General features: G+C 40.1%; 1 protein-coding gene across 1 annotated transcript in view; it reads left to right on the top strand.

Annotated features, from left to right (window-relative positions):
- LOC122807266 (uncharacterized protein ZSWIM9-like) overlaps window positions 1–24,702 on the top strand; it is a 324,698-nt gene extending 299,996 nt beyond the window's left edge. Inside the window, exon 4 of the mRNA XM_044078373.1 lies at window positions 23,213–24,702. Coding sequence (XP_043934308.1) covers window positions 23,213–24,611 — 1,399 coding nt within the window. The 3' untranslated portion in view covers window positions 24,612–24,702. The remainder of the gene's footprint in view (window positions 1–23,212) is intronic.
- Window positions 24,703–26,045: the final 1,343 nt, after the last annotated feature.

The following is a 26,045-nucleotide window of genomic DNA, read 5'->3' as shown; positions in this document are numbered from 1 at the left end:
CTCTCACCCGGTCACAGGACTTGGAGATGGTTTGCAAGTTTTTGCAGAGCCTAGGCTTCTTGGTGAATTGCCTAAAGTCTCAAATGGCTCCTTCCCAAGATCTTCTTTTTCTGGGGTGCAGAATAAGGACAGACTTGATGTCAGTCTTTGCCCCTGCCCAGAAAGTGGAATTTCTTACACAGTTCTTCCACTTCCTGCTACCTCTACCAACCATCTCAGCCAGGGAGTTTCTCAGAATCCTAGGATACATGACTTCCTTGATTCCCATGATCCCTCTAGCCAGGATGCACATGAGGAAGTTTCAGTGGGTCTTGAGAACCAACACTTTCTTCCCTTGGAAATAAAATGTCCTCTTCTTCCCTGTTTAAAAAGGTGGATTGCTACCATTACCTTCAATCAAGGAGTACGCTTGCAGACCTCTCCACCCAAACAGCATCTTTACACAGATGCATCAGATCTAGGTTGGAGGGCTATCCTACACAATGCCAACACCCAGCACAAATTACAGGTGGAGTGGTCCATTCAAGAAAGAAAGAACCACATCAACCTAAAAGAGCTAATGGCCCTTTCCTTGGCAATACAGGCCTTTCAAGAGATCCTTCTGCCAGGCACCCTGAAGGTCATCACAGACAGTATGACTGTTCTGTGGTATATAAACAAATGGGGAGGAGCAAAGTCTTACCCTCCCTGCAGTCTTGCTATTCAAATCTGGTCCCTGGCAGCAGCACTACATATTCACTTGCAGGCAGTTTGCATTCCATCAGAAGACAATGGGATGGCAGACACCCTGAGCAGAACTTTAACTCCCTCGCACGAATGGACTTCACTGGGAGGTATTTCTGGATCTAATTTACAGGTGGGGTATTCATCTGGCAGATCTGTTTGTCTCCTCCCAGAACAGACAAATGCCCCTCTTTTGCACAAGGCTTCCCCATCCACAAGCCTGGAGGGTGGACGCCTTTTCCTTTTCATCGGAGGGAATGTTCCTTTATGCCTTCCCTCCATTTCCTTTGATTCACAAAGACCTCCTGAAAATACATTAGGACAAACCAAAAATCCTGCTGGTGACTCCCTTCTGGCCAAGACAGCATTGGTTTTCCCTACTTTACCTTCTAGCCCAGGGCAATCACCACAGGTTTCCTCACCACTTTGACATACTTACACAAGACAGGGGAATCCCTTATTGATCCTCACCTTCTTAATCTCAAACTGACAGTGTGGGTGATAAGAGTTCTGATCCCCTTTAGGCACCTATATTCAGAGGATGTACTTAATTTCCTGCAGGAGGCCAGGAAACCAAGTACCAGGAGAAACTATTTTTTTAAAATGGAAAAGTTTCTCCTACTGGTGTCTCAAGCGAAAATGGGACCCATTTAAAGCTTCTCTTCCAATGGTCCTATCTTATCTGTGTGAGTTACTACATTCAGGGCTGACCTATTCCTCACTGAAATTGCACCTCTCTGCTATTTCTGCTTGCCTTCCCTTGACTCCAACTCTAGCTTCTAGGTTGGACATCAAGCTGTTTCTGAAAGGGGTCGTTCACATAAGACCTCCTTGTAAGCTTAACCTTCCTCCTTGGGACCGTAACTTTTTGCTGGAAAATCTTATATTGGCCCCTTTTGAGCCAGCCTATTCGTCCTCTTTTAAATTCTGTACTTGGAAAAAGTCTTGTTAGTGGCGTTTACTTCTGCCAGGGGGGTCTCTGAGATCCAAACCCTTAGGGCTTCTTCTCCCTATCTTGTTTTTCATAAAGATAGGGTTTGTCTCAGAACTTAACCCTTCATTCATTCCTAAAGTAGTTAATGAAATTTCCTTAAACCAGACCATTAATTTACCTGTCTTTTACCCTTGGCCACAGAACTCCTCAGAAAGGACTTTGCATTCCTTGGATGTTCATAGGCAACTGAGGTTATACTTAGACAAGACAAAACCCTTCAGACAGTCTGACCAACTGTTTGTCTCCTTTCATCCTAAGGCCCTTGGCAAGGTAGTGTCAAAACACACAATTGCCTATTGGATTTCTAAGGCTATTGCCTTTTGCTGTTCCTTTCATGGAAAGCAATTGAGTTCATCTGTCATGGCCCATTCCACCATAGCAGCTATCTCTTCATCAGCTTTCTTCAAGGGCGATGATTACGCTTCTATTCTAGAGGCTGCAACTTGGTCTTTGTACATACCTTTACCAAGCATTACAAACTGGATTTTATCTCCAGTGCTAGAACATGGTTTGCTGGGTCTATCCTGCAGAGTCTCATAGACTCTGCTCCCCAACCTACCTCCCATGCTACTTCCTAGAGAGCTGTGGCACTCTCCCTAAGGTTATTAATACTTACAACATGAGAATAAAAGGACATAGAATAATTGTGTAAGAACTTACCATAACCATAGACGTCCTTCTCTTCCATGTTGCAATATTCAATCCCACCCACCTACCCCCTTTTTAGCCATATTACTGCTTGTGTTTTTTTACACTGACCACTGATTTTGTATGTCTGGGAGGTTTATGCTTTTTCTGTCCTCCTGCTCCTGGGGTCTCTCTCTGTGAGACTGCCAGTTCTGAGTTGGGTACATGCAGATATCGTAGATATAGCCTATGTCATTTTATGGCCCCTGCATGCAACATCGCACATACCCCTGTTTCTAAGACTTTGGTATACTGGCCGGATGTCTGGTGCTGCAGGCAGCAACTCCCTAAGGTTATGAATACTGCAACATGGAAGAGAACATCATCTGTGGTTATGGTAAGTTTTACACAACTATTCTTTCTTCGCTCTGATCCCCTTTGACCCCAGGACATCTTTATGCATTTCCCCATTCTTCTAATTCCAAAGTTCTTACAGACGATACTGGTGAGAAAGATCTAATTCGTCCTCATCTCCACTTACTGGGCTCAACATGAATGATTTCCCTTCCTCTGGCTTTATCTAGTACAATCCTCCTTGGGTGCTGGGCTCTGTTCCAGATGTAGTATCTCACCAATTGGAGTTGCATCACCTGGACATTCATCCCTGAGATTGATTGCATGATTTCTCCAATCCCAATGGCCTAATGGATAAGGCATTGGCTTCCTAAGTCAGGGATTGTGGGTTCAAATCCCATCTGGGGTGACATAATCTTGATCCCCTATTTGGGGATCAAAGATAAACTTACTAAGTTGGTCATAAACCCCCTACATCATCAGATGGATAGCCAGCTGGCTGGCTGACAGAACACATGTTGTCCAGATAGGTGAATCCACTTCCACTTCCGATAAGAAACCTGTTACTAGTGATGTCCCACAGGGCTCAGTGTTGGGACCCCTCCTGTTTGGTATATACTTCTCTGAAGGGGACCTCCAGCTCACCAAGTTCACTTTCGACTGTAAGCTGGGAGCAGTCACTGAATCCCCAAACAGTGCTGACATCTACAAACAGACCTAAAAATGCCAATTAACTGGTACCAACACCATGGTCTGAGACTAAATGCTAAAAAATTCATAATCATACCCTTCAGTAAATCCGTTATCCCTGCAAATTATAATATTGATAGCACACCCCTAAAAGTAGACCCAATAGTGAGGGACCTAGGAACATACATACATAGATAATAACCTAAACTTTGACCACCGGGTAGCTGCTGTAGTGAGGAGATCCTTGTGTATGGCTCTACTTATAAGTAAAGGCATGGCATCAAGATCAAAGGAAGTCATAGTGTCATTGTTCTCTGCCCTTATCAGGCCCATAATAGAGTACAGTGCTCCCTTCTTCATGTACCTAACCAGGCACTTATACCAATTAGAGCTGCCCCACAGGTTTCTCAGCACAAAAAAAATACAAAGTGTAAGACATGTATCTTATGCAGATGGACCAAAGGCCCTATCCCTTTACTGTTTCTCATATAGTTTATTGAGAGGAGACATGCCTGAACTACAAGGCATTCTCTGATCCAACCCTGATGAAAATGTTACATATTCACAAGAAACATTATACAAGGGTTACACGTTCCATGGACCTGAACCTTATTTGTGACTCTTAACAGAACTTGCTGGAGAGACGGATTTGTATCCCAAAGGCTACCTCATCTATGGAATAAACTTCCCATCTTTATAAAACAAACCTGTCCCTTATTCCCTTCAAAAGCAGTTTGGATCAGTGGATGAGGAACTGTAAATTCACTCCTGGTTATGCCCATTTCCTGTATGGACAGAGGCAGTCTGAAAAATGATTCAGGGCTCCAACACTAAAGACCCACTACCCTGATACTACCCCATGCCATGTCGGGGGAATTAAGATATAATATTGTCATATCCTGGGTATTATTGGCTAAGCTTGCAAAGGCGCTTGTGCCTTTAGCCTAGTAATCACCTATGAACCTGTGATGGCCAGACAGTCCAGGTTTTCATCTTTGGTTGTTCATATCCTAACTTCTTCCCTAAAACATTCTACACATAAGATTTATGATAGCAAATATAAAAGATTCTCCATTTGGGAGGTGGAGAACAACCTTGACCCTTTTTCAAACCCCCTCACAGTGATCATGGATTTTTTTCAGAATGTAGCCAGCTATTCCACTGTCAAAGTGCAATTAGCAGCCATAATGGCTTTTCACATTAGTTAGAATCATACTCCCATTGCATTCTTAAAACTATCTAAAGCCTTTCTTAGAGGAACTTTTCTCTTATGACCTACTGCAGACCCTAACTATTCCTTCCTTTGAACTGGCTGCCAAGGCTGTTTTAAAATTTTTGTAATGGAAAACTCTTTTCATAGTTGCAGTTACTCCTGTTATGAGGATTTCTGACTCCATGCCTTGTCTGCTAAACCCTCACATAGAATTAGTCGGAGAACCAGTCCTCCCTTTTTTCCAAAGATTCCAAATCCTCTACCAACCAAATCCATTAAATCTCCCTGTTTTTTTTTTGTAAAATTTTCAAAGGTGAATACACATTACATTTACTAGATGTTCACCATCAATTAAGTTTTTGTTTATACTGGACCCTTAGCTTTCAGAAAAAAACTGATGGTTGTTTCTCTCTTTACTCCCTGGTCAAAATGGGAAAAGGAGTACCCAAGGATACATTCTCCCATTGGTTGTCTTGAGTGCATTTCCTATGTTTACAAGCAGTTGGGTCTGTCCCTACTTGTTCTCTCAAAAACCCATTCTACTAGATCAATTGCTTCGAGTGCATTATTTTCCAGAATACCTCTTAACATTTGTGCAGCTGCCACCTGGTCCAAAGTTCACACATGTATTTCACTTTATAATGGCTGCTAGAGGTTATTTATCAAGACCTGTTTTTTCTTCATCTCTGTCTTAAACTCTGTAATATTGCCTTCTTTTGTAAAGGCATATCTGATCTGAGGTATTTCACTTAACACCAGGGACTGAGCGGATCCAAAAGTTTGAAAGTGGCCAAAGTCAGAACCAACAAGGATCTGAGAGCCATACATTGGGGAAGGAGAGACACAGAAAACACAGATCTGTCATAATGGTGAGTACAGAACATTTTTTAACTGAACATTCTCAATGTCGGGTTTTGCTTTCAGTGAACATGCAACAAATAACTGCACAAATAATGTGTATTTTAAAACCTGGTGCTTTAGATGCACACAATATGTTACTTCCTTTTATGTAGTCCTTTAAAAAGTAAGCAAGCATTTTATACTGTTTAGTAACTATAACTTTTTTCCATAGTACTGCAATTGCAAATTTTATTAGTTTCATCTGTGCAATGAAGTCTTTTCTGTAAAGTATTTTCCCTTTGAAATTCTGCCAGCCATGGTGGTGCAGCAGTTAGCATTGTCTGCTCACAGCAAAAGGTTCTTCAGTTTGATTCTTGGCCGAAGCAGCTTCTGTGCAGAGTCTGCGTGTCCTCCCTGTGGTTGAGTGCGTTTTAAAGACATGCAGTAGGTGCATGTTTGTGTGTGCGCGCGCCTTCTGTGAAGGTTGGGCACCGGGCCGGCAATTCAACACCATAAAAACCCCACTGCCAATCCATGGACCGGTGATCCGCTGTGGCAACCCCTAACGGGAGAATCCAAAAGACATTGCTATCTTCCATTTAAAATTCTACTAAGTACGCAAGTTTACATGTCATTAAATGTAAAATGTATCTCGTCACTAATGGTCTTAGTTTTTTTCCTATTAGTATTGTTTGTGATCTGTAAGCTTAAGATACCAGATTTTACAATACATGTTCATCATCTTCACGTTTTCAGCCATGGGTTCAAAACCCATGAAAAATAAGTGTGTTTGTAGGTCACTTGTGTAATCATACGTCTGATGTAATGTGTATAAATAGCACCGTCACTAGTTGTATATTAATTGCTGTGTCAGATTTGCATTAGTCGTAGCAAAATCAACCAGTTGTTGAATTTATCAAGCTGTAAGACTTCATATGTCACTTCTTTTTAAAAAAAAAAATCATTACATTCTGTTACCTGTCTACCATATAGCATACAGTAACTTTGTCTAAAGGAAAAAAATTCTAAACTCGTATGAATGTCTGTTCTATTTTTGTAACAGTTTTACAGAGGGAGGCACATGCTACTTCATGAATTTGTTGTCCTTTGTGTTATTATCCTTAAACTCAAGTGCTACATTGTACTCTGAATTACAGTATTGTATGGCATTCACAAACCTTGCAACTGTCCAGATTTTCGCAAAATGTTCAGATGAGACTCTGCAATTAATAGCTAAGATAGGAAGAGATGAGATAAAAACTGTGGTGTATAATCGGTCAACAGGAAATCATATCTTTGGTGTGATCCTCATACACTTTTTGGTTTTCTGACACATCGTTAATGACTGAAGTAAAAAATAATGGCAGACATTTGAATTATGGACTTTATACCCTTCATAAAGTTCATGCTAATGCAAAATTTTGTTATTCTATCACTTTTCTAAGTTTATAAGAGCAGTATTTAAAAATTGCCTCTCACCCCATTATTTCTAGCTTTATTGGGATTTTTTGCGCTAAGAGTTGAGGTATGGGATATTCAGTGTCATTCTGATGCCATAACCTATACCTGTTATTTCTTTGCTAAGATTCAGAATCAGTACAAGACATTTATATGTATAGAAATACCATTCCATGTAAATGCTTCATAATGAAATTTGTATATAATCCGTTAAGCTTGTTAGAAAACTATTTTTATCTGTGCAGAAATTGTTAAATCCATCAGCAAAAGTATTTTTAACTGAAATCTTATAGTACAGCATTGTTTCTACAGTACACTGTGTATATAAAAAAAGTTTTTTTTTTAAGTCTTGAATTTCATTGCAATATATGAACATGCCTAGGCTTATATAGGCCCTAGGGCCAATAGCCTAGTACCTCCCTATGAACCTATGACTGAGTAACAAGAATGAAAATAATTGCATTAAAGTTACATATTTTGTTGTAAGATGCTGGGAATAAAAGGAATTCTTTTTGATGCCTAAGCAATCATTAGCAAGCATCCAGCACATTGCCGTTACTGAAGAACACTGTTCTGTCGGCTTTAATATTACTTGTACAGTTATCTCATGTCAGTTTTAGTGCAAGTAAAATACTTCACATATAGGCATTATTAGTCTAAATGTACCTTGTAGATCATGTGTGAGCACATACTTTCCATGCTAGTTGCTTATGAAACTGAGAAACTAAATGAAAATGTGCTAGTGTCTCTTTATCTGTTTTTAATCATCTGTCCCCCCCCCCCCCCAAAATTGTGCTTTCTTTACAGAAAATAGAGTGTAACTGAGAAGAAGAATGTTTGTATTCTCTCTTTCTTGTCCTTGCAAAGAGATGCCATCTCTATATAAATCTGAAGGTCACAAAGCACTCAGATTGTTCCAAGATGAATTTGTGCATTAACCAGACATTTCCGAGAAAAAAAAGCAAATTTATTTCACAGTCATGGTCCACATGCGGACCTTTGAAGTCTGGTCAGTGAAGAAGTGTTAATGTCAGTTCTTCAGGAGTTTTTCTCTCCTCTTTGTTTGGCAAAGTCATGAGCAAGAAAACATATGTTGCATGTTAAACTTGTTCATGTCTGTGTAACTGATTTGTCTAGGATTTCAGCTTCAAAAGCCTTATAACTTGTTCTTGTTTGTACAGAATGTTGTGTTAAAGTAATAAACAAAGCACTGCAAGTCGTTACAGTATTCTCACCTATAAGTTCAAATTTCAGTCAAGCTCAAAAGTCATCGCTAATACAGGCATAGGTAGTCAACCCATTACTGATGGTAATAGATGGTGCTTTGTATTTCTATTTTTTTTCTTTCTTCTCTCAGGGACTTCCCCTTTCCAAGAAAATTAAACTATATCTCAGATGCTTTTACCTAGAACTGTGTTTGTTGTGCAGTTTTAATTAAGATTTTTTTTTGTTAAAATAAAAATGTTATTTCTGTTCTTGAACACAGTTCATACATTTTATATAATTTCACTCTTTACTGTAGCTAAGGGAAGAAGGTGTAAACTTAGCAAAAATAGACACTCGGGTATGTCTTTTACTTAAGCAGTTGCCAGCTAACTTGTGTGAAGATCTGAAAAAATGCTTGATATACTTGTGTCTTGAATTTTTCAAGACAGTTTATTTACTGAAAACAAAAATAAAACTACCAAGGAAAAATCCATTTGTAATGAAGTAAGTAGACTGGATATAAATGATATTTCACAGGAACTTGTGTATTTAACTGAAAACTTTGACACACCTGCAAAAACTATTTATTTCAGATCATGCACTGATAAAAAGGTAAAGATGGGTAATGGAAACTGTTCGTGAGTTATTAGTGAAAATAGAAATTTCTGTAAAATGGATAGCCAGTGAGTGGGATAAAATGAAAATGGAGTTTAAAATAAGTTGGAAATAAAAGAGAAAGGTACAGGAAAGAAGTAATGTGAATTATTTAGAGGGTCTGACGAACATTAAAAGTATTGCAGAGTAAGGGTAATCTCACATAATGAGAAATGGAACAAATGCAAAGTGCTAAAGAGAAACTAAGGGGAGTGTTCAGGTAATATTAATGAGTTTTAAAAGGTTGCTATTAATCAGCTATTTTTTATAACTCCAGAGTTGAAAAACTTTTGGCACAGTGACTTGGGCAACAGAAGTAGAAAGGGTTGTGAGCCCGAGACGAGAAAAATAACCAGAGATCCTATACACATATTAAAGATATTTCAGAAATGAAAAAAAAATTGTATAAAGCAGAAGAATGTGGAAACCAAGAAAGGCACAAATAGAATATGTACAGAAGACTTAATAATGCTAAGGTTAGAGGAAGATGAGACACGACAATTAAAAGCTAACATAGGAAGAGATGAGATAAAACTGTGATGTATAATCAAACCGGGAAGTCTCTAGGAACAGATAGGAGGGAAGAAAGTGATAAAGATCTGGAAGGTTTTGTTTAACAGCATTTTAAAAGGAAGGGAAATACCAGCATCTTTGAAGAAAGCTGTGGTGACTACACTACCATAAGAAGGTAAAGACCCTATAAACCCAGCTTCATATAGACCCATTTCAGTTTTAAACCATGATTATAAAGTGTTTATATCTATACTAGCTAAGAAAATGTGAAAGCTGATAGATATGAATCAGTGTGGTTTTGTAGATGGAAGGCAAACAGTGGACAGCGGCAGTGGTGATCCAGATGGAAGAAGGATGTAAGTGGTGGTTTTGGTGGCTCTTGATGGAGAGAGAGATATCAGATGAGATTTTATGAACAGGGCAATGGAAGCATTTGTATTCCCTGATAGAGTAATAGGGTTAATTATGAGATTATATGATTTTAAGTGAAAGACCTGCAGTTGTAGAGTTTTTAGATTAATCTAGACTAGAAGCAGCTGTTAAAGGGATAATTAGTATGGGTTTATTAAAAAAAAAAAAATCCACAACCCCTTTTTCCCATTTTTGCACATGGGATGGGGTGTCACTTCAGCAGTCACAGTCATCTACAGTCAAGGTTTACATCGCCAGGTGACTAGCCCTGCCTCAGTAGTTCTTCCACGCCATACACTTGCATAAACACTCATACCTGTGACCACTTTGAGTGTGCCTAATCCACCTACTGCATGTCTTTGGAATGTGGATGAAAACTGGACCACCCAGTGGAAACCCACATGAACTTAGGGTTGACATGCATACTCCACACAGAAGGCACCCCAGCCGAGAATCAAACCAGGAACCTCTTGCAGTATGGTAGTTATGTCATATGCTGTGCCACTGCACATGATAATTTTAAGAATCAATCAGAAGAGTTTAAAATAGATAGACGAGATGGACTGAAAAATCAGTTTAGAAGAAAACAATGGGAAGCTGTATGTATGGCTCCCAAGTAATGCAACCAAGTCCAGAAGGATCTTTGCTTACAAGTGTTTGCATAGGGATTTTTATAGCCCAAGCAAACTTCAAGTAATTTTTCCTCAGGTAGATTGCAAATGTTGGAGGTGTGATGGAAAAGAAAGAGGTAGTTGAGGACATATGTTGGGAGTGTAATGACTTTGCAGATATTAAAAATCCCTTACAGAGTACTCTGTCAGAAGTATTGGATGAACAAATGCCTGTAAGTATGGAACTAGGGTGAGTTTTAAGGGAAGCCGTATAACTGTTCTTGTCTTGTATGAAGGTTGCATTAAAGTAATGAACAAAGCACAGGTAGTAATATTCTCACCTGTAAATTCAAATTTCAATTTAGCTCAAAAGTCATCACGAATATAGATCTAGATAGCCAGACATTGCTGATGGCAATAGGTGGTGCTTTGTATTTCTATGCTATTCAGCAATTTTTTTTGTAATGTTGAACTGATGATACTAGCAAAGAAAATATAGGTGATGTATTTTGTATTTAAATGGAAAAATGTTTAAATGGTTTGTTTTCTTTTCTACTAATGTATGTTTGGCTATGACTTAAATGATAATTTAATAAAGGTATTTAAAAAGTTATATTAGACTATGTTGGGATTGTTCCTTTCTGGCAAGCTGCTTTTGAACAGCAGGTCCAGGCAGAGTTATTCACATTTCCCTTTGTTGTGTTATAGAGATCCAATGGCCAAGAAAATAAGGGGCTCACAGATTCCAGGTATAGCTAGTGTGGTAGTCAAGAAAATTTATCTTTATTTGCAGGTATTATTTTGTACTTGATAAATAAAAAAAAAAGGACATTTTGGTGTTGTGGAGTATTTTCAGACAGTTTCAAGTCTTTTCAGGATTTAAAATTAATGAGGATAAAATAAAAGCTAAAGCAATAAACTATACACCCACACGTAAACGTATTTATGAGACCTAATAATATGAAGTGATTAGGTGAATGAATTAAAAGGGATTCTGTTATAGCAGCTAAAGTTATGTGGAAGAGACTAAAAGATAATACAAAAACTTAGAAACTAGAAGCTCTTGATTATTGATATAAATAGTAATATACAAGCAGCAAAAATGTTTTTTGTCCCTTTATTTTTAATACATGTCCGGCACATTTTTATCAACCAGAGAAGAAGTTATGAATGATAAAGAGTTGAAGGAATTTATTTTGGAGGGGAAGAGGGCAAGGGTTAAGTGGTATAAATTGATCCTCCCCATAGTACAAAGTGGTTTAGGGTTACCCGGGTTGAATGGCTATTTTAAAGCTTTGCAGTTAAGGCTCATAACACAAACAGAAGGCTATAAATCAAAGTGGAAAGGGATGATTATGAAATGGGGGATTCTAGAAGTAAGGCGAAAGTAAGATTTTGGATGCAGATTCTAAAGGAAAATAATGACCATACAGAATATTGTATCATAAAGTAGCAAAAAGAATTAGAAGAACTAAGCCAACATGGAAATAGAGAAAGGAGGTTTTGCCAGGTAACCACAATTTATTTATTTATTTTTATTTATTTTATTTGAAGTTTGTTTTCCAGGATAGTCCATTGGGCCAGAAGAGCCCATTTTCAATGGAGTCCTGGGGAGAAAAGCTCCACAGTATACAATGAAAAAACAAAATTTCATTAGTATAAAATAACAATAGTACAGATAAAAATGCTATCTGAAGGTGCAATTTAGTAAGATGTAAAAACAGAATTAAAGGCTAAGTGAATATTACGATATTTACAAATATGTAATTCCATGATTGCAAATGCATACAACTATAAGAAGCTATTTACAGAATGAGTATTTCTTCTGAGGAAAATATGAAGGAGGAGGAAGAGATAGAATTGGGTATATGGGGTAAGGGAGAGACGAGTTTAGGGAAGAAGGGGAGTAAAGAAGGGACTGGGGAGAAAGATGGTACCGAGAAGGATGGGGAAGAAGATAGAGAATGGGGATATGAAATAGGTGTGTTACTGGGGAATTCATGTGGGATGGGAACAGGAGCATTCCCAGAGGGTTCAAATAATCTTTTCGTGAGGCACAACATGACAATAAGAAGCTTGACCTTTTATTAAACACACTGAACTGAAGAACAAAAACAATAAAACATCCAGTAAGCGCTTTCACATTCTCTTGAATGCTTCATCAGACTGTTCTGTTCAAGGGAATGTGAAAGCGCTTACTGGATGTTTTATTGTTTTTGTTCTTTAGTTCAGTGTGTTTAATAAAAGGTCAAGCTTCTTATTGTGTTGTGCCTCAAGAAAAGGTTATTTGGATTTTGAAACTACATTTTGTTCGAGGCACTCTACCCTTTGTGGTTGATTCGTTTTGCTTTATTCCCAGAGGGTTGTTAGGTAAGAATGAAGCAAGGTTTTGAAAGTAGAGAGGCTGCTAGTGGTGTGAAGGTGAGGTGGCAGGGAGTTCCAGAGACGTGCTAACAAGAAGGATAGTAGAGATTTGCCAGGTGGGCGTGCAGGCTTATGCAGTTCGATCAGATTTTGGGTATTGGTTCTTAAGAGTCTGTTGGGAAGGTGAATTTTAAAGGTTGAGGCAAGGGCGGGGCAAAGAGAGGGATTAAAGATGAGTTTGTGGGCATGTACGAGTTGAATGTGAGTGAGGTAATTGGGCAACTCTAGCCAATTTAGTTTGTGGAGGGCAGTACTGTGATGGGTGGAATATCTGTATCCAGTGGCGAATTTGGAGATTTTGTTGTAACAGCAAGAGATTTTTGTCTTTAGGGAAGATTGTAAGTTAGTTAGAAGTGGGGCACCATAAAGGAGAGAAGGGATAAGATATGTGGTAGAGAGAACAAGCCTGGTAGAGGGGGTGAGGTAGTGATTGTGGCGGTAGAGCATGCCTAGTTTCTGGTGGGTTTTTTTTTATATTTGTGTGGAGGTGGATATCAAACTTGAGCTGATCGTCAATAAGTACTCCAAGCAGTTTTGCATTGGATACTATTTCAAGAGGAGTATTTTTCTTACTGATGATGGAGAATGAGTTTTTGTCAGTTATTGTGGTTTTTGAGGGGGTGAATATCATGAGTTTTGTTTTTGATGCATTGAGTGCCAGATGGTTCTCTAGCATCCATTGCTCAGTGGAGGAGAAGGCATCTTGTGTTAGTTTTATGAGAGTGGAGGTGAAGGTGGCAGAGCAGATGATTGCTGAGTCATCAGCGTATTGGATAATGTTTGCATTAGGGATGGAGCAGTGAAAGTCATTGATGAAAATATTGAACAGTAGGGGACCTAATGTAGAACCCTGGGGTGGTACGCCAGTGGGAATGCTGAGGAATGGGGAGAAGGCTTTTTTCCATTTCATGGCTTGCTGCCTGTTATAGAGATGGCTGGTAAACCAGTTGATAGAGGAAGGAGAAAGATTTAGGTTAGAAAGTTTAGTTAGGAGAAGGTTATGAGAGATAGTATCAAGGGCCTTAGAAAGATCAAGAAGGCGGGTAGACACAGTGTGTCCAGAATCACGGACTTTATTCACTGTTTCGAGGAAGGAGAGGAGGGTGGTAGTGGTGCTATGGCCAGGTCTGAATCCATGTTGTGTGGGAGTTAGCAGATGGTTGTCTATGAGATATGGTAAAAGTTGTAGGTGGATTCACTTTTCAAGAAGTTTTGAGATGGGTGATAAGATAGCTATAGGTCAGAAATTAGAGATGATATAGTTGTTGCCCCCTTTGTGGAGGGGAATAATAAAGGCCTTTTTCCAGAGTTGGGGTACATGGCCTTCTTGGATTGATTTATTTATAAGAATGCAGATGGGGAAGGCAACAGCATCGGCAGCTGTCTTTAGGAAGTAGAAAGGAATGTTGTCATGGGCATTGGAGCATGGTTTTAAGTTCTGGAGGAGTTTTTTTATAGTTGATATGGGGATGGGTTTTATACAGAAGGGAGGAGGTTGGGAGGTGGGAGTATTTGAGTAGGAAGAGATAGGGGATGGTAGAGGAGAGGATGTAGGGTTGTTTGTGAAGGATGATGTTAGTTTGGTTATTGAGTCAATGAAGAAAGAGTTGAATTGGGTGGCTAAGTCCTTGTCGGGGGTATAGGGGTCTGGGCTAGGGTTTTCCTTTCTACCAGGGTTAAAGAGGGAGTTGATACCATCCCAGAATTTTTTTGGGTTTGTCTTATGGTTGTTTTGTAGTGAGGAGAAGTAGGATTTACGTTCTAAAGAAATTAGTTTTTTAGCTCTCTTAAGAAGTATTCTGTATTCATTTAGGGTGATGGGAGTTTTATGTTTATGGTGATGGTTTAGGGCTTTATCTTGGAGGCGCATGACTGCTAAGGTATCTTTGCTTAGCCAAGGGACAGTGTTACTTTTAATCCTTTTTGTTTTTAGTGGGGCAATGGCATCTAAAAGGTTTATAAATGTAGTATTGAAGTAGGTGACGGCATCTTCTAGGGGGGAGGTTTTTAGGGGGCTCCAGTTGAATTGTTTGTGTGTTGGAGAAAGTGGAGGGGTTGAAGTGTTTTAGGGAGCATGTGGAGATGTAGGTAGGAGAGAGTTGTAGGGAGGGGGAGTGACGATGATCAAAAGTGGGATAGTGGTCACTGAAGGAGTCAGGGAGGGTACCACAACTGGATATATAATGAGGGTGAGAGACCAGAATCCAATCAAGGGTACTACCAGAGGAGTGATCTTTGGTAGGTCTGGTAGTGGTGTTGATTAGCTGATTGAAGTTGTAGAGGTTTATATTCAGGGGATTTATGGGAGATTGAATGCTGGTCCAGTTAATGTTTGTGTCGCCAAGGATTATAGTCTCATTGGTTATGTTGGTGGAGAGCCAGGAGAGTATATCTTCCAGTATATGGACATTGTCCCCAGGAGGGATGTAGAGGGAGGCTATGCAAATGAGCTTATGTCTATTTTTTTGAAGTAGGGCGAGGATTAGTTCAGCATTAGCGAATTGGGGAATGGGTTTAGTATATGGAGTAACTGACAGGGAGGAAGAGTACAAGAGAGCGACACCACCACCTTTTTTATGGGTTCTGTCCTTTATAATAATACTGTAGTTGGGGGGTGTTATCTCGGAGTCTTTTATGGATGGTTCAGCTGTGTTTCAGAGATGGCCAGGATGTCTGGTTGGTTATGGGGAAGCCAGGCATGTAGATTAGGGATTTTGTTACATATACTTTGAGCATTCAGAACTGAGAGGAAGAAGAAATTTCCTGATGAGGGAGGAGTATGAAGGAGGGATTTTGGACTGTAGGTTGGAGAGGGGCCAGGGTTAGGGTGTACATCTCCAGAAAGAAGTGTGGTAATAAGTTAGTGAATGTGGTAAAAGAGGTATTTAGCCTGATTGTTATGTAGTTTGAAGGTTATTTGTTTTGTAGGAGTAGGCATAGTTAAGACTGGAGTAGTGTGTTTGTGGGTAGAGATGAGTTTGTAAGGGAAGAGCAAACAATAATTAAAGGAGTATAGATAGGGACTAATAGGGCTAGTAAAGTATATGTGTTTTATAGTGATTGAACTTCTGTGAAAAGGGGGGAGTGGTTATTATTTAGAGGCCTGGTCAGGTAACTTAGATAGTACAAGGTGAGGAGAAGTAGTATTAGGGTTATAAACTGGGTTGGTTTTGAAAGCATTGTGTTTGTTTACACTTAGAGTGGGGGGTATGGAATAAAGTGTACTATGGTATGGCATTTAAGGTAGGGTTAGTATTGTAAAGAGATGCTAGAAGGGTGGGGTGTGAAAGTAAGGGGTGGGGGAAGGTATGAGTTGATTGGAGTAGATGTGGTTTATGAGTATAAGTGTACAGGTGCTGGGGTGGGTGGGAATTGGGGGCAGGGTAGGGGGAGCGGAGTGAGCCCGAAGGGCAAACAGAGCGGGAAGAGCCAAGGAGGAGGAAGAAAACGTAGCCAGCAGAAATGATCAGTAAAGCAGAGCACAAGGTAAGGAGACATAGGGGGATAGAGACTGGGTTGCTATGTAATTCAGGTAAACAGTAGCAGAAAATTCACAGGACTTTGGAGCAGAAGCAGAGATGTTTAATGTAACTCAAAGGAAAAAAGTTTGAAACTTGTAGTGAGATAGGAGAGGCTGGTAGAGGTAAAATGCTTCCACCTAGTGGCCAAATGGAGTAAATGCTAGGTTACTGGCTTATCCCTTAGTGGGGGGGGGGTGGGATAGAGCCTGGAGAGCTTGAAGGGAACCTAAAGTCTGTGATGGGCTGCTAGCTATCACGCGCGGAGACAATAGTTAACCATAGTGAGATGAGTTACACAATAGTGTAATTAGGGGGTTGAAATGGTAAACGGGGGGCTGGAATTTACTGGAGGAAATTGTCTAAGAAACCAAGGTATTGGGAGCAAACAATTAGAGGGGGAAAGTAGTATTAAAGTTGAATAAGGTTAAGCAAAAGTTTGGACTGCGAGTTAAGACTGCGTTCCTAACAGATTAAGACATATAAAATATTGCATGATCACTTTACAGATCAATCTGAGAATGTTAGAAAAGATTGGGAAGGGAGTCTGGAAAGGTAGCTTACAAAGAAACAATGTGAGGACATCTGTATGGCTTCCTAGTATGTAGCACATTCCAGAAGGTTCAGGATTTTGCTTGTAGTGTTTAATTAGGTATTTTATATCCCAAGTAAACTGCAGAGGAGTTTCCCTCCAGTCGACAGCAAAGGCTGGAGATGTGATGGGACAGAGAGAGAACTGAGAACATGGTTTTTGGGAGTATGAGTTGGCAGATTTTTAAAACTCCCTACAATGTAGTCTGTTAGAATTGTTAGGAGAGCAGTGGCTTTAACGAAGGAAATGTTTGTTTTCAGTTAGGACATATGGGATCTGAATTTCTTAGACATAGTAAGGCCTCACTAAGTTTAATGTTATTGGCTGTCAAAAAAGCAATTTCTAAACAATAGAAGTCAAAATCTAAGCCAATTTTAATTGAAATACTGAATATTTTAATATATATATATATATATATATATATATGTATATATATATATATATATATGTATAGAGAGAGAGAGAGAAGAACTGGAGGTAGGATCTGTAGAAAAGAGATGGAGCAATTACATAGAAATACTTGGATTTTGTGGGAACAATGTATGCAGAGTAATGTTCAGGAGTAGTAGTGAGGCTTAAGGAAAGTCATCTATTGAGCAATTGGGATCATGCGTCATCAAACATAATTTCTATGAACACAAAAAGATAGAGTGATCGGCGAAATTACAGGGACTAAAACCGTTTTCGCTGCTTGTATCTTACTGTCTGTATCCTTAAGCAAGAGCTTCCATTTTCTCAGTTTTTGTATTATCTTTTGTTTAGTCTCTTCCCACATATCCTTAACTGTCATAATAGAATCCTTATTAATCAATAGACCTAAATACTTCATATTATTATGTTCCTGTAAATATAGGTATTGCTGAAAACACTTAAACCATTCTTAGTTGGCTTAGATTTTGACTTCTATTGTTTAGAAATTGCTTTTTTGACGGCCAATAACATTAAACTTAGTGAGGCCTTACTATGTCTAAGCAATTCAGATCCCATATGTCCTAACTGCATCATACGTAGCCTCTGAGCATTTTTTTCTGGCTATACTACTCAGCAACAGCTCGTCGTGGTACTGCAGAGTGGTCCTAGCAGCAGAGAACTGAGAAAAGCGACTACTTTGCTAATTTAAGTATTTATTTGCTGTTTTTTACCTGAAATACATTCTCTTGCTTACCTTGAACAAGCTTAAACTGTTTTTTTAACTGTTTGTTGCATTATATATTATCTGCACTTAAAGTTTCATTTAGTTGAAAATTGTTCGAAAGTTGTTTGTTTGTTTGTTAAATTTAACTGTTGAGGCTGCCCACTAAAGTGTGCTAGCCTGTGTAACTGATTTATTACTGTTTCCTGCATTTCTGTGTGCTTTCTATTTCAAAAACAAAAATAATATCCTTGTTTTCCCACCTCTCCTCGACTAGTTTAGACCAGTATACAGGCTTTGCTGTATTCTGGGCTATGGTGTAGTTCCTGTGTTGTCCATTGCCTTACTTGGATGGAAGGAAGTTTCTTTGCTCACCAGTGGGAGTGGGGAGCCTTGAGTAGCCTATCTGTCCCTGAAGGAGTGACCTCAGCACAAGAGCTTGTAGTAATTGGTTGTTTTGGACCATTTCTAGCTCTTTTGAAGTTCCCTGTTTAAAATCTGCGTTTGCACGGCTTTGCGCGTTTGTGCGCATAACGCAGCGCTGGTTAAACAAGGTTAAACTTTTTCTGGCTCTGCCAAATCTGCTCTTCAAAGTTTCCCTTAAGAAAGATCTACTCTTATAATAATCAGTCTAATCGCTTTATTATAAGCCTAGCACTTGTTCTCTTCTAAGTAAGCACTCGCTAACTAAAGTAAGCACTACATCCACCTACCTTCCCTGTGAGTACCCACTTCCCTTAAAGGCACAGCACTCCCTTATAATATTCTAGCATGTCGAGTGGTAGATTACTAGCATCCTCTCCGGTTCAGCTGGTTAATCTGGGAATCTTGAGACAATGCTACAATTGTCTCATGTACACAGACAACCCTGTCCTCCTCCCAACAAACACAAATACATGTGAGAGATGCAACTATATAGCCAAACTGGAGGCTGAACTCTCTCAACTCAGGACTGGCAAGACCAGACAGGAGGAGAAGGTAACCACACACACACCAAACCCAGTCCCACATAGACCTACCACAACTGCAAACCAAACACATAATAACACAAAGACATACTCGGAGGCTCTAACAAACAACTTACCAAAACAACAGAGGCTCCCAAAGCAGACACCCAAAAATCCACCACCTCAAAACATAACACATGCAACACATACTTCAATAAATCAGTGTGTCAAACAATCACAGCCCTTAAGGCCAAACACCATGCCTGATACACTAGTAATAGGTGACACTATAGTCAGACACACTGACGTTCCGCTTACCAGGCTGAACAAGGAGAGGGTAACGGTGAGCTGCTTATCGGGAGCTAGGATCTGCCACATAACACACGCACTCAGGTCACTCCAAAGCAAGTACAAATATGACTCCTCCATTGTCCATGCCGGCGTGAATGACCTGAGATGCACCTCCCTGGACTACATGAAAAGAAACATAGAGGAGCTCTCTGATTATGTAGCCCAGGCTGGTATGACCCTGACCCTGAGCAGCATCTTGCCCTCACCAAGAATGATGCCACAATACAAAGACAAGATGATCAGCTTTAATAATTGGCTCAAATACTGGTGTCATTCTAGGGGGATCCAGTGTCTGTCTGCTTGGGATGACATGCTGGACAAGCCACGCTGCTTCGCAAGGGATGGCTTGCATCTGTCACCACTGGGCTTCCGGATATTGGCTAAGGCTCTTGCCTCCCCCATAGTGCCTTTTTTAGGCAAGGCTCAAAAGACAAACCCACTTCCTTAGAAAACAAAAATGGAAAAAAATTAAGGGTAATGCTGCTCAACGCCAGAAGTCTAAATCTCAAGATGCAGGCTCTTGAAGCACTCCTCAGTATGGAGAACATCGATGTCTGTGCAGTAACTGAAACCTGGTTCAAGGCTCCTGAGAGCACCCCAGCGCTACCAGGCTATACCTCGTATCATGCTTTTCGGCCCCAAAACTCGGGCCAAACCAAAAAGGGAGGGGGAGTGTCCATATTCATCAAGGACACCCACACCTCCAGGTTAGTGGCAACACATGAAGCATCAGAGATCATCCAGGTGCAACTAACCGTAGGCAAAACTGCTATACAACTGGTAGCATGTTACAGACCCCACCCTCCCAATCTCAGGAACCCCACTCAGCCTTCCTGAAGATATTGGAGGATATGAGTGTCTCACCAAACACCATCATATTGGGAGACTTCAACTACCCTAACATAGACTGGGTGCATTATTCTAGCCCAAACACCCTAGCCCAAAGGTTCCTGGAATTCATAAATTCAAATGCAGTGGAACAGCTAGTTACCTCTCCCACAAGGGGAGATAATATACTAGACCTGATCATCACAAACATGGGGACAAAGTGCTCCACACTGGAAGTATACCCCTCACTAGTGAGATCTGACCACAAACTAATCACCCTGGATATACATATCCCACCTCCACCCCAACACAAAAGACTACAGTGAAAAACTTCTTAAAAGCCGACTTTACACTTCTTAAAACTGAGATGGTATCCTTTAAGCCCACTGGGCCAGTGGAAACCACATCCCACAATGCAGAATCCTTCACAAATGCTTTCTACGGACTTCTCCAAGAATGCATGGATCATGCAATCCCAAATAAAACCAAGACCCTCTCCACCAAGGGCAGGCGTCCTGTCTGGTAGACCCCAGCCATAAACAAATTGTATAACAAAAGAAGGAAGCTACTGCACGACAGAGCAAAATCCCATAAAGAGAAGGCATCTCTGGTCAGCACTAGTAGAAAGCTACGTTCTCTCATAAAAACATCCAAGGCCAACTTTGAGAGAAAAATCGCTATAGACACTAAAGATAACCACAAGGCCTTCTTCAGCTATGTTAGAAACCTGGGCGGAAACCCTCAGATATGTTCAGAGTTAGTTCACAATGACAAAAAATACACTGAACCCACAGATATTGCCAACATTCTGGCAGACCGGTTCAGTGAAAATTTCTCCCCTCCCTCACCCCCAAAAGAAGAAATACTTATCCCAGCTGAATGTAACCTCCCTGTCATCTCAGAAGTCCAGGTGAGAACCGCCCTCAGCAAAGCTAAAAACACAGCATCAATGGGACCTGACGGTATCCCGGGTTGCGTGCTACGTGAACTCCAAGAGGAGCTAAACCCGCACATAAAAATGCTATTTAACCTTAGCCTTACTACAGGATATGTACCTGAACACTGGCGTACAGCAACAGTAGTCCCACTCCACAAAGGAGGCACCTCTACAGACCCTGGTAACTACCGCCCCATAAGCTTAACCAGCCTGGTCTGCAAAGCTATGGAAAGAATCATTATGGAACTCATAAACAGAGACATATGGGACTTGCAGACACTTGATCCCACCCAGTTCGGCTTTGTAAAGGGCAGATCCTGCCTTTTGAACCTGGTTGACTTTTTCGAAACAGTCACTAGAGCCATTGACGAGGGCAAAGCAGTCCATACAGCCTATCTGGACTTGGCTAAAGCTTTCGACACAATACCCCACTCTGGCATCATAGACAAGCTCAACAGCTTAAATGTAAATCCATATGTCACAAGATGGGTGGCAAACTGGCTAAAGGATAAAACCCATAAAGTCAAAATCGCTGGAGCCATGTCAGACTCAAAGCCAGTCACAAGTGGTGTCCCACAGGGCTCTGTCCTGGGACCCCTCTTGTTCGGCATTTATTTCTCAGATGTGAAAGCAAACATGGGAGGGTTGTGGCTGACAGTTCGCAGATGACTGCAAACTAGGCGCCATAGTCGATACACCAGCTGACACACACATCCTACAGAAAGGCCTCACTGAAACGGACAACTGGTGCCGGAGTCATGGCCTTAAACTAAATGCCAAAAAATGTATAGTCATCCCCTTTGGGAAAAACAAAGTACCCACAAATTATCACATAGACAGTAACCCACTGAGTACAGAAAAAGTAATCCGAGACCTGGGGACCCAAGTCGATAGTGACCTCTCATTTGACACCCACGTTGCCAAAGTGGGTAGAAAGACTTTCTACCTTGCCCACCTTATCATGAAGGGATTCACATCCAGATCAAAGGAGGTCATTGTACCCCTATACTCCTCCCTTATCAGGACCATGATTGAGTACAATGCCCCATTTGGTATGTACCTCACCCAGCACTTGCAATAGCTAGAGAGACCCCAAAAGTACCTCACCAAGAGGATCAAGGGTCTCCAACATATGTCATATGCTGCCAGACTAAAGAAACTCCAGCTCTATTCAGTAGCATACCGCCTGCTCAGAGGTGATCTGTGCCTGACGTACAAGGCCATGTCCAATCAGGAATTGATGGACATGCTGCACCTCAAAAAATCCAAATCCATCAGAACCACGAGAGCTAAAGATTTAAACCTCAGCACAAATATGAATAGGACATGCTGGAGAGACAGATTCATAACTCAGAGGCTTCCCATACTCTGGAACAGAATCCCAGTTCATGTTAGGCAGAGCCCCTCACTGACTCTCTTCAAGAGAAATCTTGACGAGTGGATGGGAGATCGTAGGTTTACCCCAGGGTCATCTCTGTGTCACTACTAGACAGAGGCACAGTAAACTAATTCTGTTATGTTAGGGGGATCTTCACTGTCTCATTACTAGACAGAGGCACAGTATTCTAAATCTATTCTGTACACTTTTGTACCATTACATGGGGTGGCGAAAGCCACATCACTATGGCTAGGCTTATAAATGCCCCAGGGCAGATAGCCTAGTACCAAATTATGAAACTATGTCGAAGAGCTGCCTGCATTTTCTAAAATATTCTGGGAATGGAAATTCAGCATGGCTGAGATGATTTTCTCTGCATTGTGTCTGCAGCCAGCCTCAGCACCCCCCCTACCATGTACCTCATCACCGAGTGTGAAGACATTGTGTCAGGGATGCTCCTTACTTGAATGATGTATGTCATCCATGCAGCACTGTGAAGATGTAGTTGTGTGTATATATATATATATATATATATATATATATATATGTGTGTGTGTGTGTGTGTGTGTATATATATGTGTGTGTTGTTGTCTATTGGTCAAAAGCATGAAAATATTAGAAGACATTCAAAAGATATACAGTGTTTGATGATTTTTGAATCTTTGTTAAATCTTTGTTAATTTAAAAAAAGATCTTTGTTAATTTTAAAAAAAGTAGGAAAAAATTGTAGAAAAACAAAACCTGTGTCATTATCACTCTCATTTAAACATGTAGGCTTTGTTAACCAAATCTTTTTTTTTTTGCCCTCTAGGGACTACAGACGTGGATGTCCTGCTTGCATAATACTGAAACTGGACCAAGAAGAAGAAAAATTTATTGTAAGAAAGGCAGTTTTGAAGCATAACCACAAGCTTTGCCCGATTGAGTTTGCTAATTACTTCAGAAAGGGCAGATACACTGGTAACATACACTTTCTCTGTCGAATCACCAATAATTTGGAAAAACATTTCCTAGAAGTGTATGATATACGTAGGTTAAAGGTTTATTTGAGAAAGCAAGATCCTGATCTTCTGCATGATATAGAGACACTGGGAGAGCTGCTTGCTGTAGATCCTGCAGCAAAGATCAAGCTGGCCTTTGTGGAGAACCAGTTCAGTGTGAAATATGTTCTCCTTATTACCTCAAATATGAAGAGCCTATGCCGCAAGTTCTCCCGTGTGCTTTACCTTAGCAAGTTGACGCACATGAGTAATGAATTTGATTTTTATACTGTACTTTGTGAGGATGCCAATGGCAGAGGCCGGGAATGTGTGTGTTGTATTGCAAAGAAAAATACACCTAATATTTTTCGCTGTCTTCTTTTATCTCTGGTGCAATGTGTGCCAGAAATCAAGTTTCAGGTAAATTGTCTAATGGTAGAAAGTGGCACTGAGGAGCTGGATGTTATTAGGAATGTTTTCCCAAAAGCTAAAGTCCAGTTGTGTAGGACATGGGTTTTAGAGACTTTGTATAACAAAGCTGTTGAAATAGAGGGATTTTCCTATGACAGTATGTGGAACTTTCTTTGCAAGCTTGCTGACTCTCCATCACCAAGTAAATATGCCGATTGCCTGAGAAAGATGACAACTGTGTTCTCCAAAGAGTTTGTCCGTTACTTTAAAAACAACTGGCATCCTTATAAGGAGTTATGGGTAGATAGTTGGGCCTTTGAGTCAAACAAAGGAGATGTGTTAAGGAGCTTTGTAAGAGCACATCAGCAAATGATTGCTTCTGAACTTCTTTCTTCGTGGAAAATAGTGGATTATATTAAGATTTTTTACAAACTTCAGACACAGAAGGCTGAGGCAGTAGACTTCAGTGAAGGAGAAGTTTCAAAACACTATCGTCAGATTTGTCCAGTTGAACTGGCTGACTTAGTTGATGAGGAGATTAGTGCTGCTAAGAGTGGATGCTTCAAAATCCAGGATAGTGGCAATAGCTTTGTACTGTATGATGGGACCTCAGAGTATACTGTCAGTCAAGAACAGACTTTCTGCAATTGTGCTGTCTATGCTTCAACACTTTCTTACTGTCGCCATCTATTTGCAACTCGCCTTTGGAGTGGAGAGTCACTTTTCTTCATGTTCTGTGATCGTGGTAGTGATGAACTTTTACAGAAGCCATATTGCACAAATAGTAATTCTAAAAGCATAGTTACTGAAATTTTGTAATGCATTCAGATTCTTGTATGCAGTACATTGCAGCACATTCATGTCTTTGTATGCACAGTTTCTACTGAGAAAAATTATGAAATGCACTGCACACGTGATAGATTTATTTCAATAATCTGACTTGATTTTGTATACTTTTTCAGCAGGCAGAAGAAACAGTTGTGGATTACTGTCACATTGAAAACGAGATATTCAGAAAGGTCCACATTTTGAAGAATATACGGTGAAAATGTACAGCATTTATAACCTAGACTTTTGCTTCCCAACTGCAGCTTCTTTTCTAAACAGTCTAGGTATGCCCTTTATATACCCAAGTTAAGCAATAGCTTAACGATCTGGAATGAACCAGTCCACCCTTTTCAAACCCTTAGCAATTTGACCACAAGTCTAAGCCAGTCCGGAACACACAAACTTTCCTAAACTTCAGATCCTCCTTTTATCCATAATGCACCTTGCTACAAAGTACTCTCCACATCTTTATTCCTGCTTGTTAAGCATATGTGGAAAAACAGGCCTAGACTCAGATATTTTTTTTTTTGTTTGAAGTCTTTCAATGTTTTGTGTTATTTTTTCATGTTAAGTGTTTGATATTGTCTGTGTTTTTTTCTTTTGGCCACTTTCCACAGCTGTTGAAGTTAAACAGGTTTCTGGGTTTATGAAATGTGAGTCGTGGCCACAAGATTCCTCCATACTTTGTGCAGTTATTTAGGTGCTAATCATTTGAAGGTTGTTGTAACATATGCAAGGCTTTTGTTGCTCATACACTTACAGAAATGCATAAATTGGTTTTGAGGGGTTTGTTGCTGAGTGACTGTACTGCTTTGGGGGATACTTCTTTCAAGGAGTAGGTTCCTAAATTCTTTAAATCTAACCTTAAGGAGAAAGGTTACTAAAGATATGATAATCTTGATAGACTTAAGTCTTTCAAAGACATATATCTGTATTGCCAACAAAAAATGAAATTACTTGGTCAGACTTTTATAAGTGATTCCAGTGTTTCTAAATTAGAAGTAGGTTGTGTCAAAGGGCATTGTCGTAGACTTCTTAGACAAGACAGTCTCTCCTCTTACTCTGAAATGGTTTGAGCAGGTTGGCCTTGTATATACTTTTGTCATTTAGATCCTGTCATTCCACCAGGTCAGTCTCATCCTTCTGTAGCTATTCAATTACTGTAACTATTAACTACAGGAAGATAATGCTGGCAGTACTGCAGGCTCAGGTTAGAACTGGATCTTGTCCCTTCCCCCCTTTATTTCCAGGGTAGATAGAAACTTTTGCCTTACTTCTCTGAGGCCCCTTTTTGTATGTTCCAGTGAGACTGGTATGCACCCTTTAGTTGCCAGAGTCAAGACTGTTAAGGATGTTGATTTTGGTTGTGGACAAGGCTTCTGCTCAACAATCATTTCCTTGTCCACAGCTCTTTTGCTGTCACCT

The sequence above is a fragment of the Protopterus annectens genome, chromosome 1.part1 (genome assembly GCF_019279795.1).
Source record: "Protopterus annectens isolate FY-2018-M chromosome 1.part1, PAN1.0, whole genome shotgun sequence".
Classification (NCBI taxonomy): domain Eukaryota; kingdom Metazoa; phylum Chordata; order Ceratodontiformes; family Protopteridae; genus Protopterus; species Protopterus annectens.
This window is presented reverse-complemented; position numbering and strand designations above follow the sequence as displayed.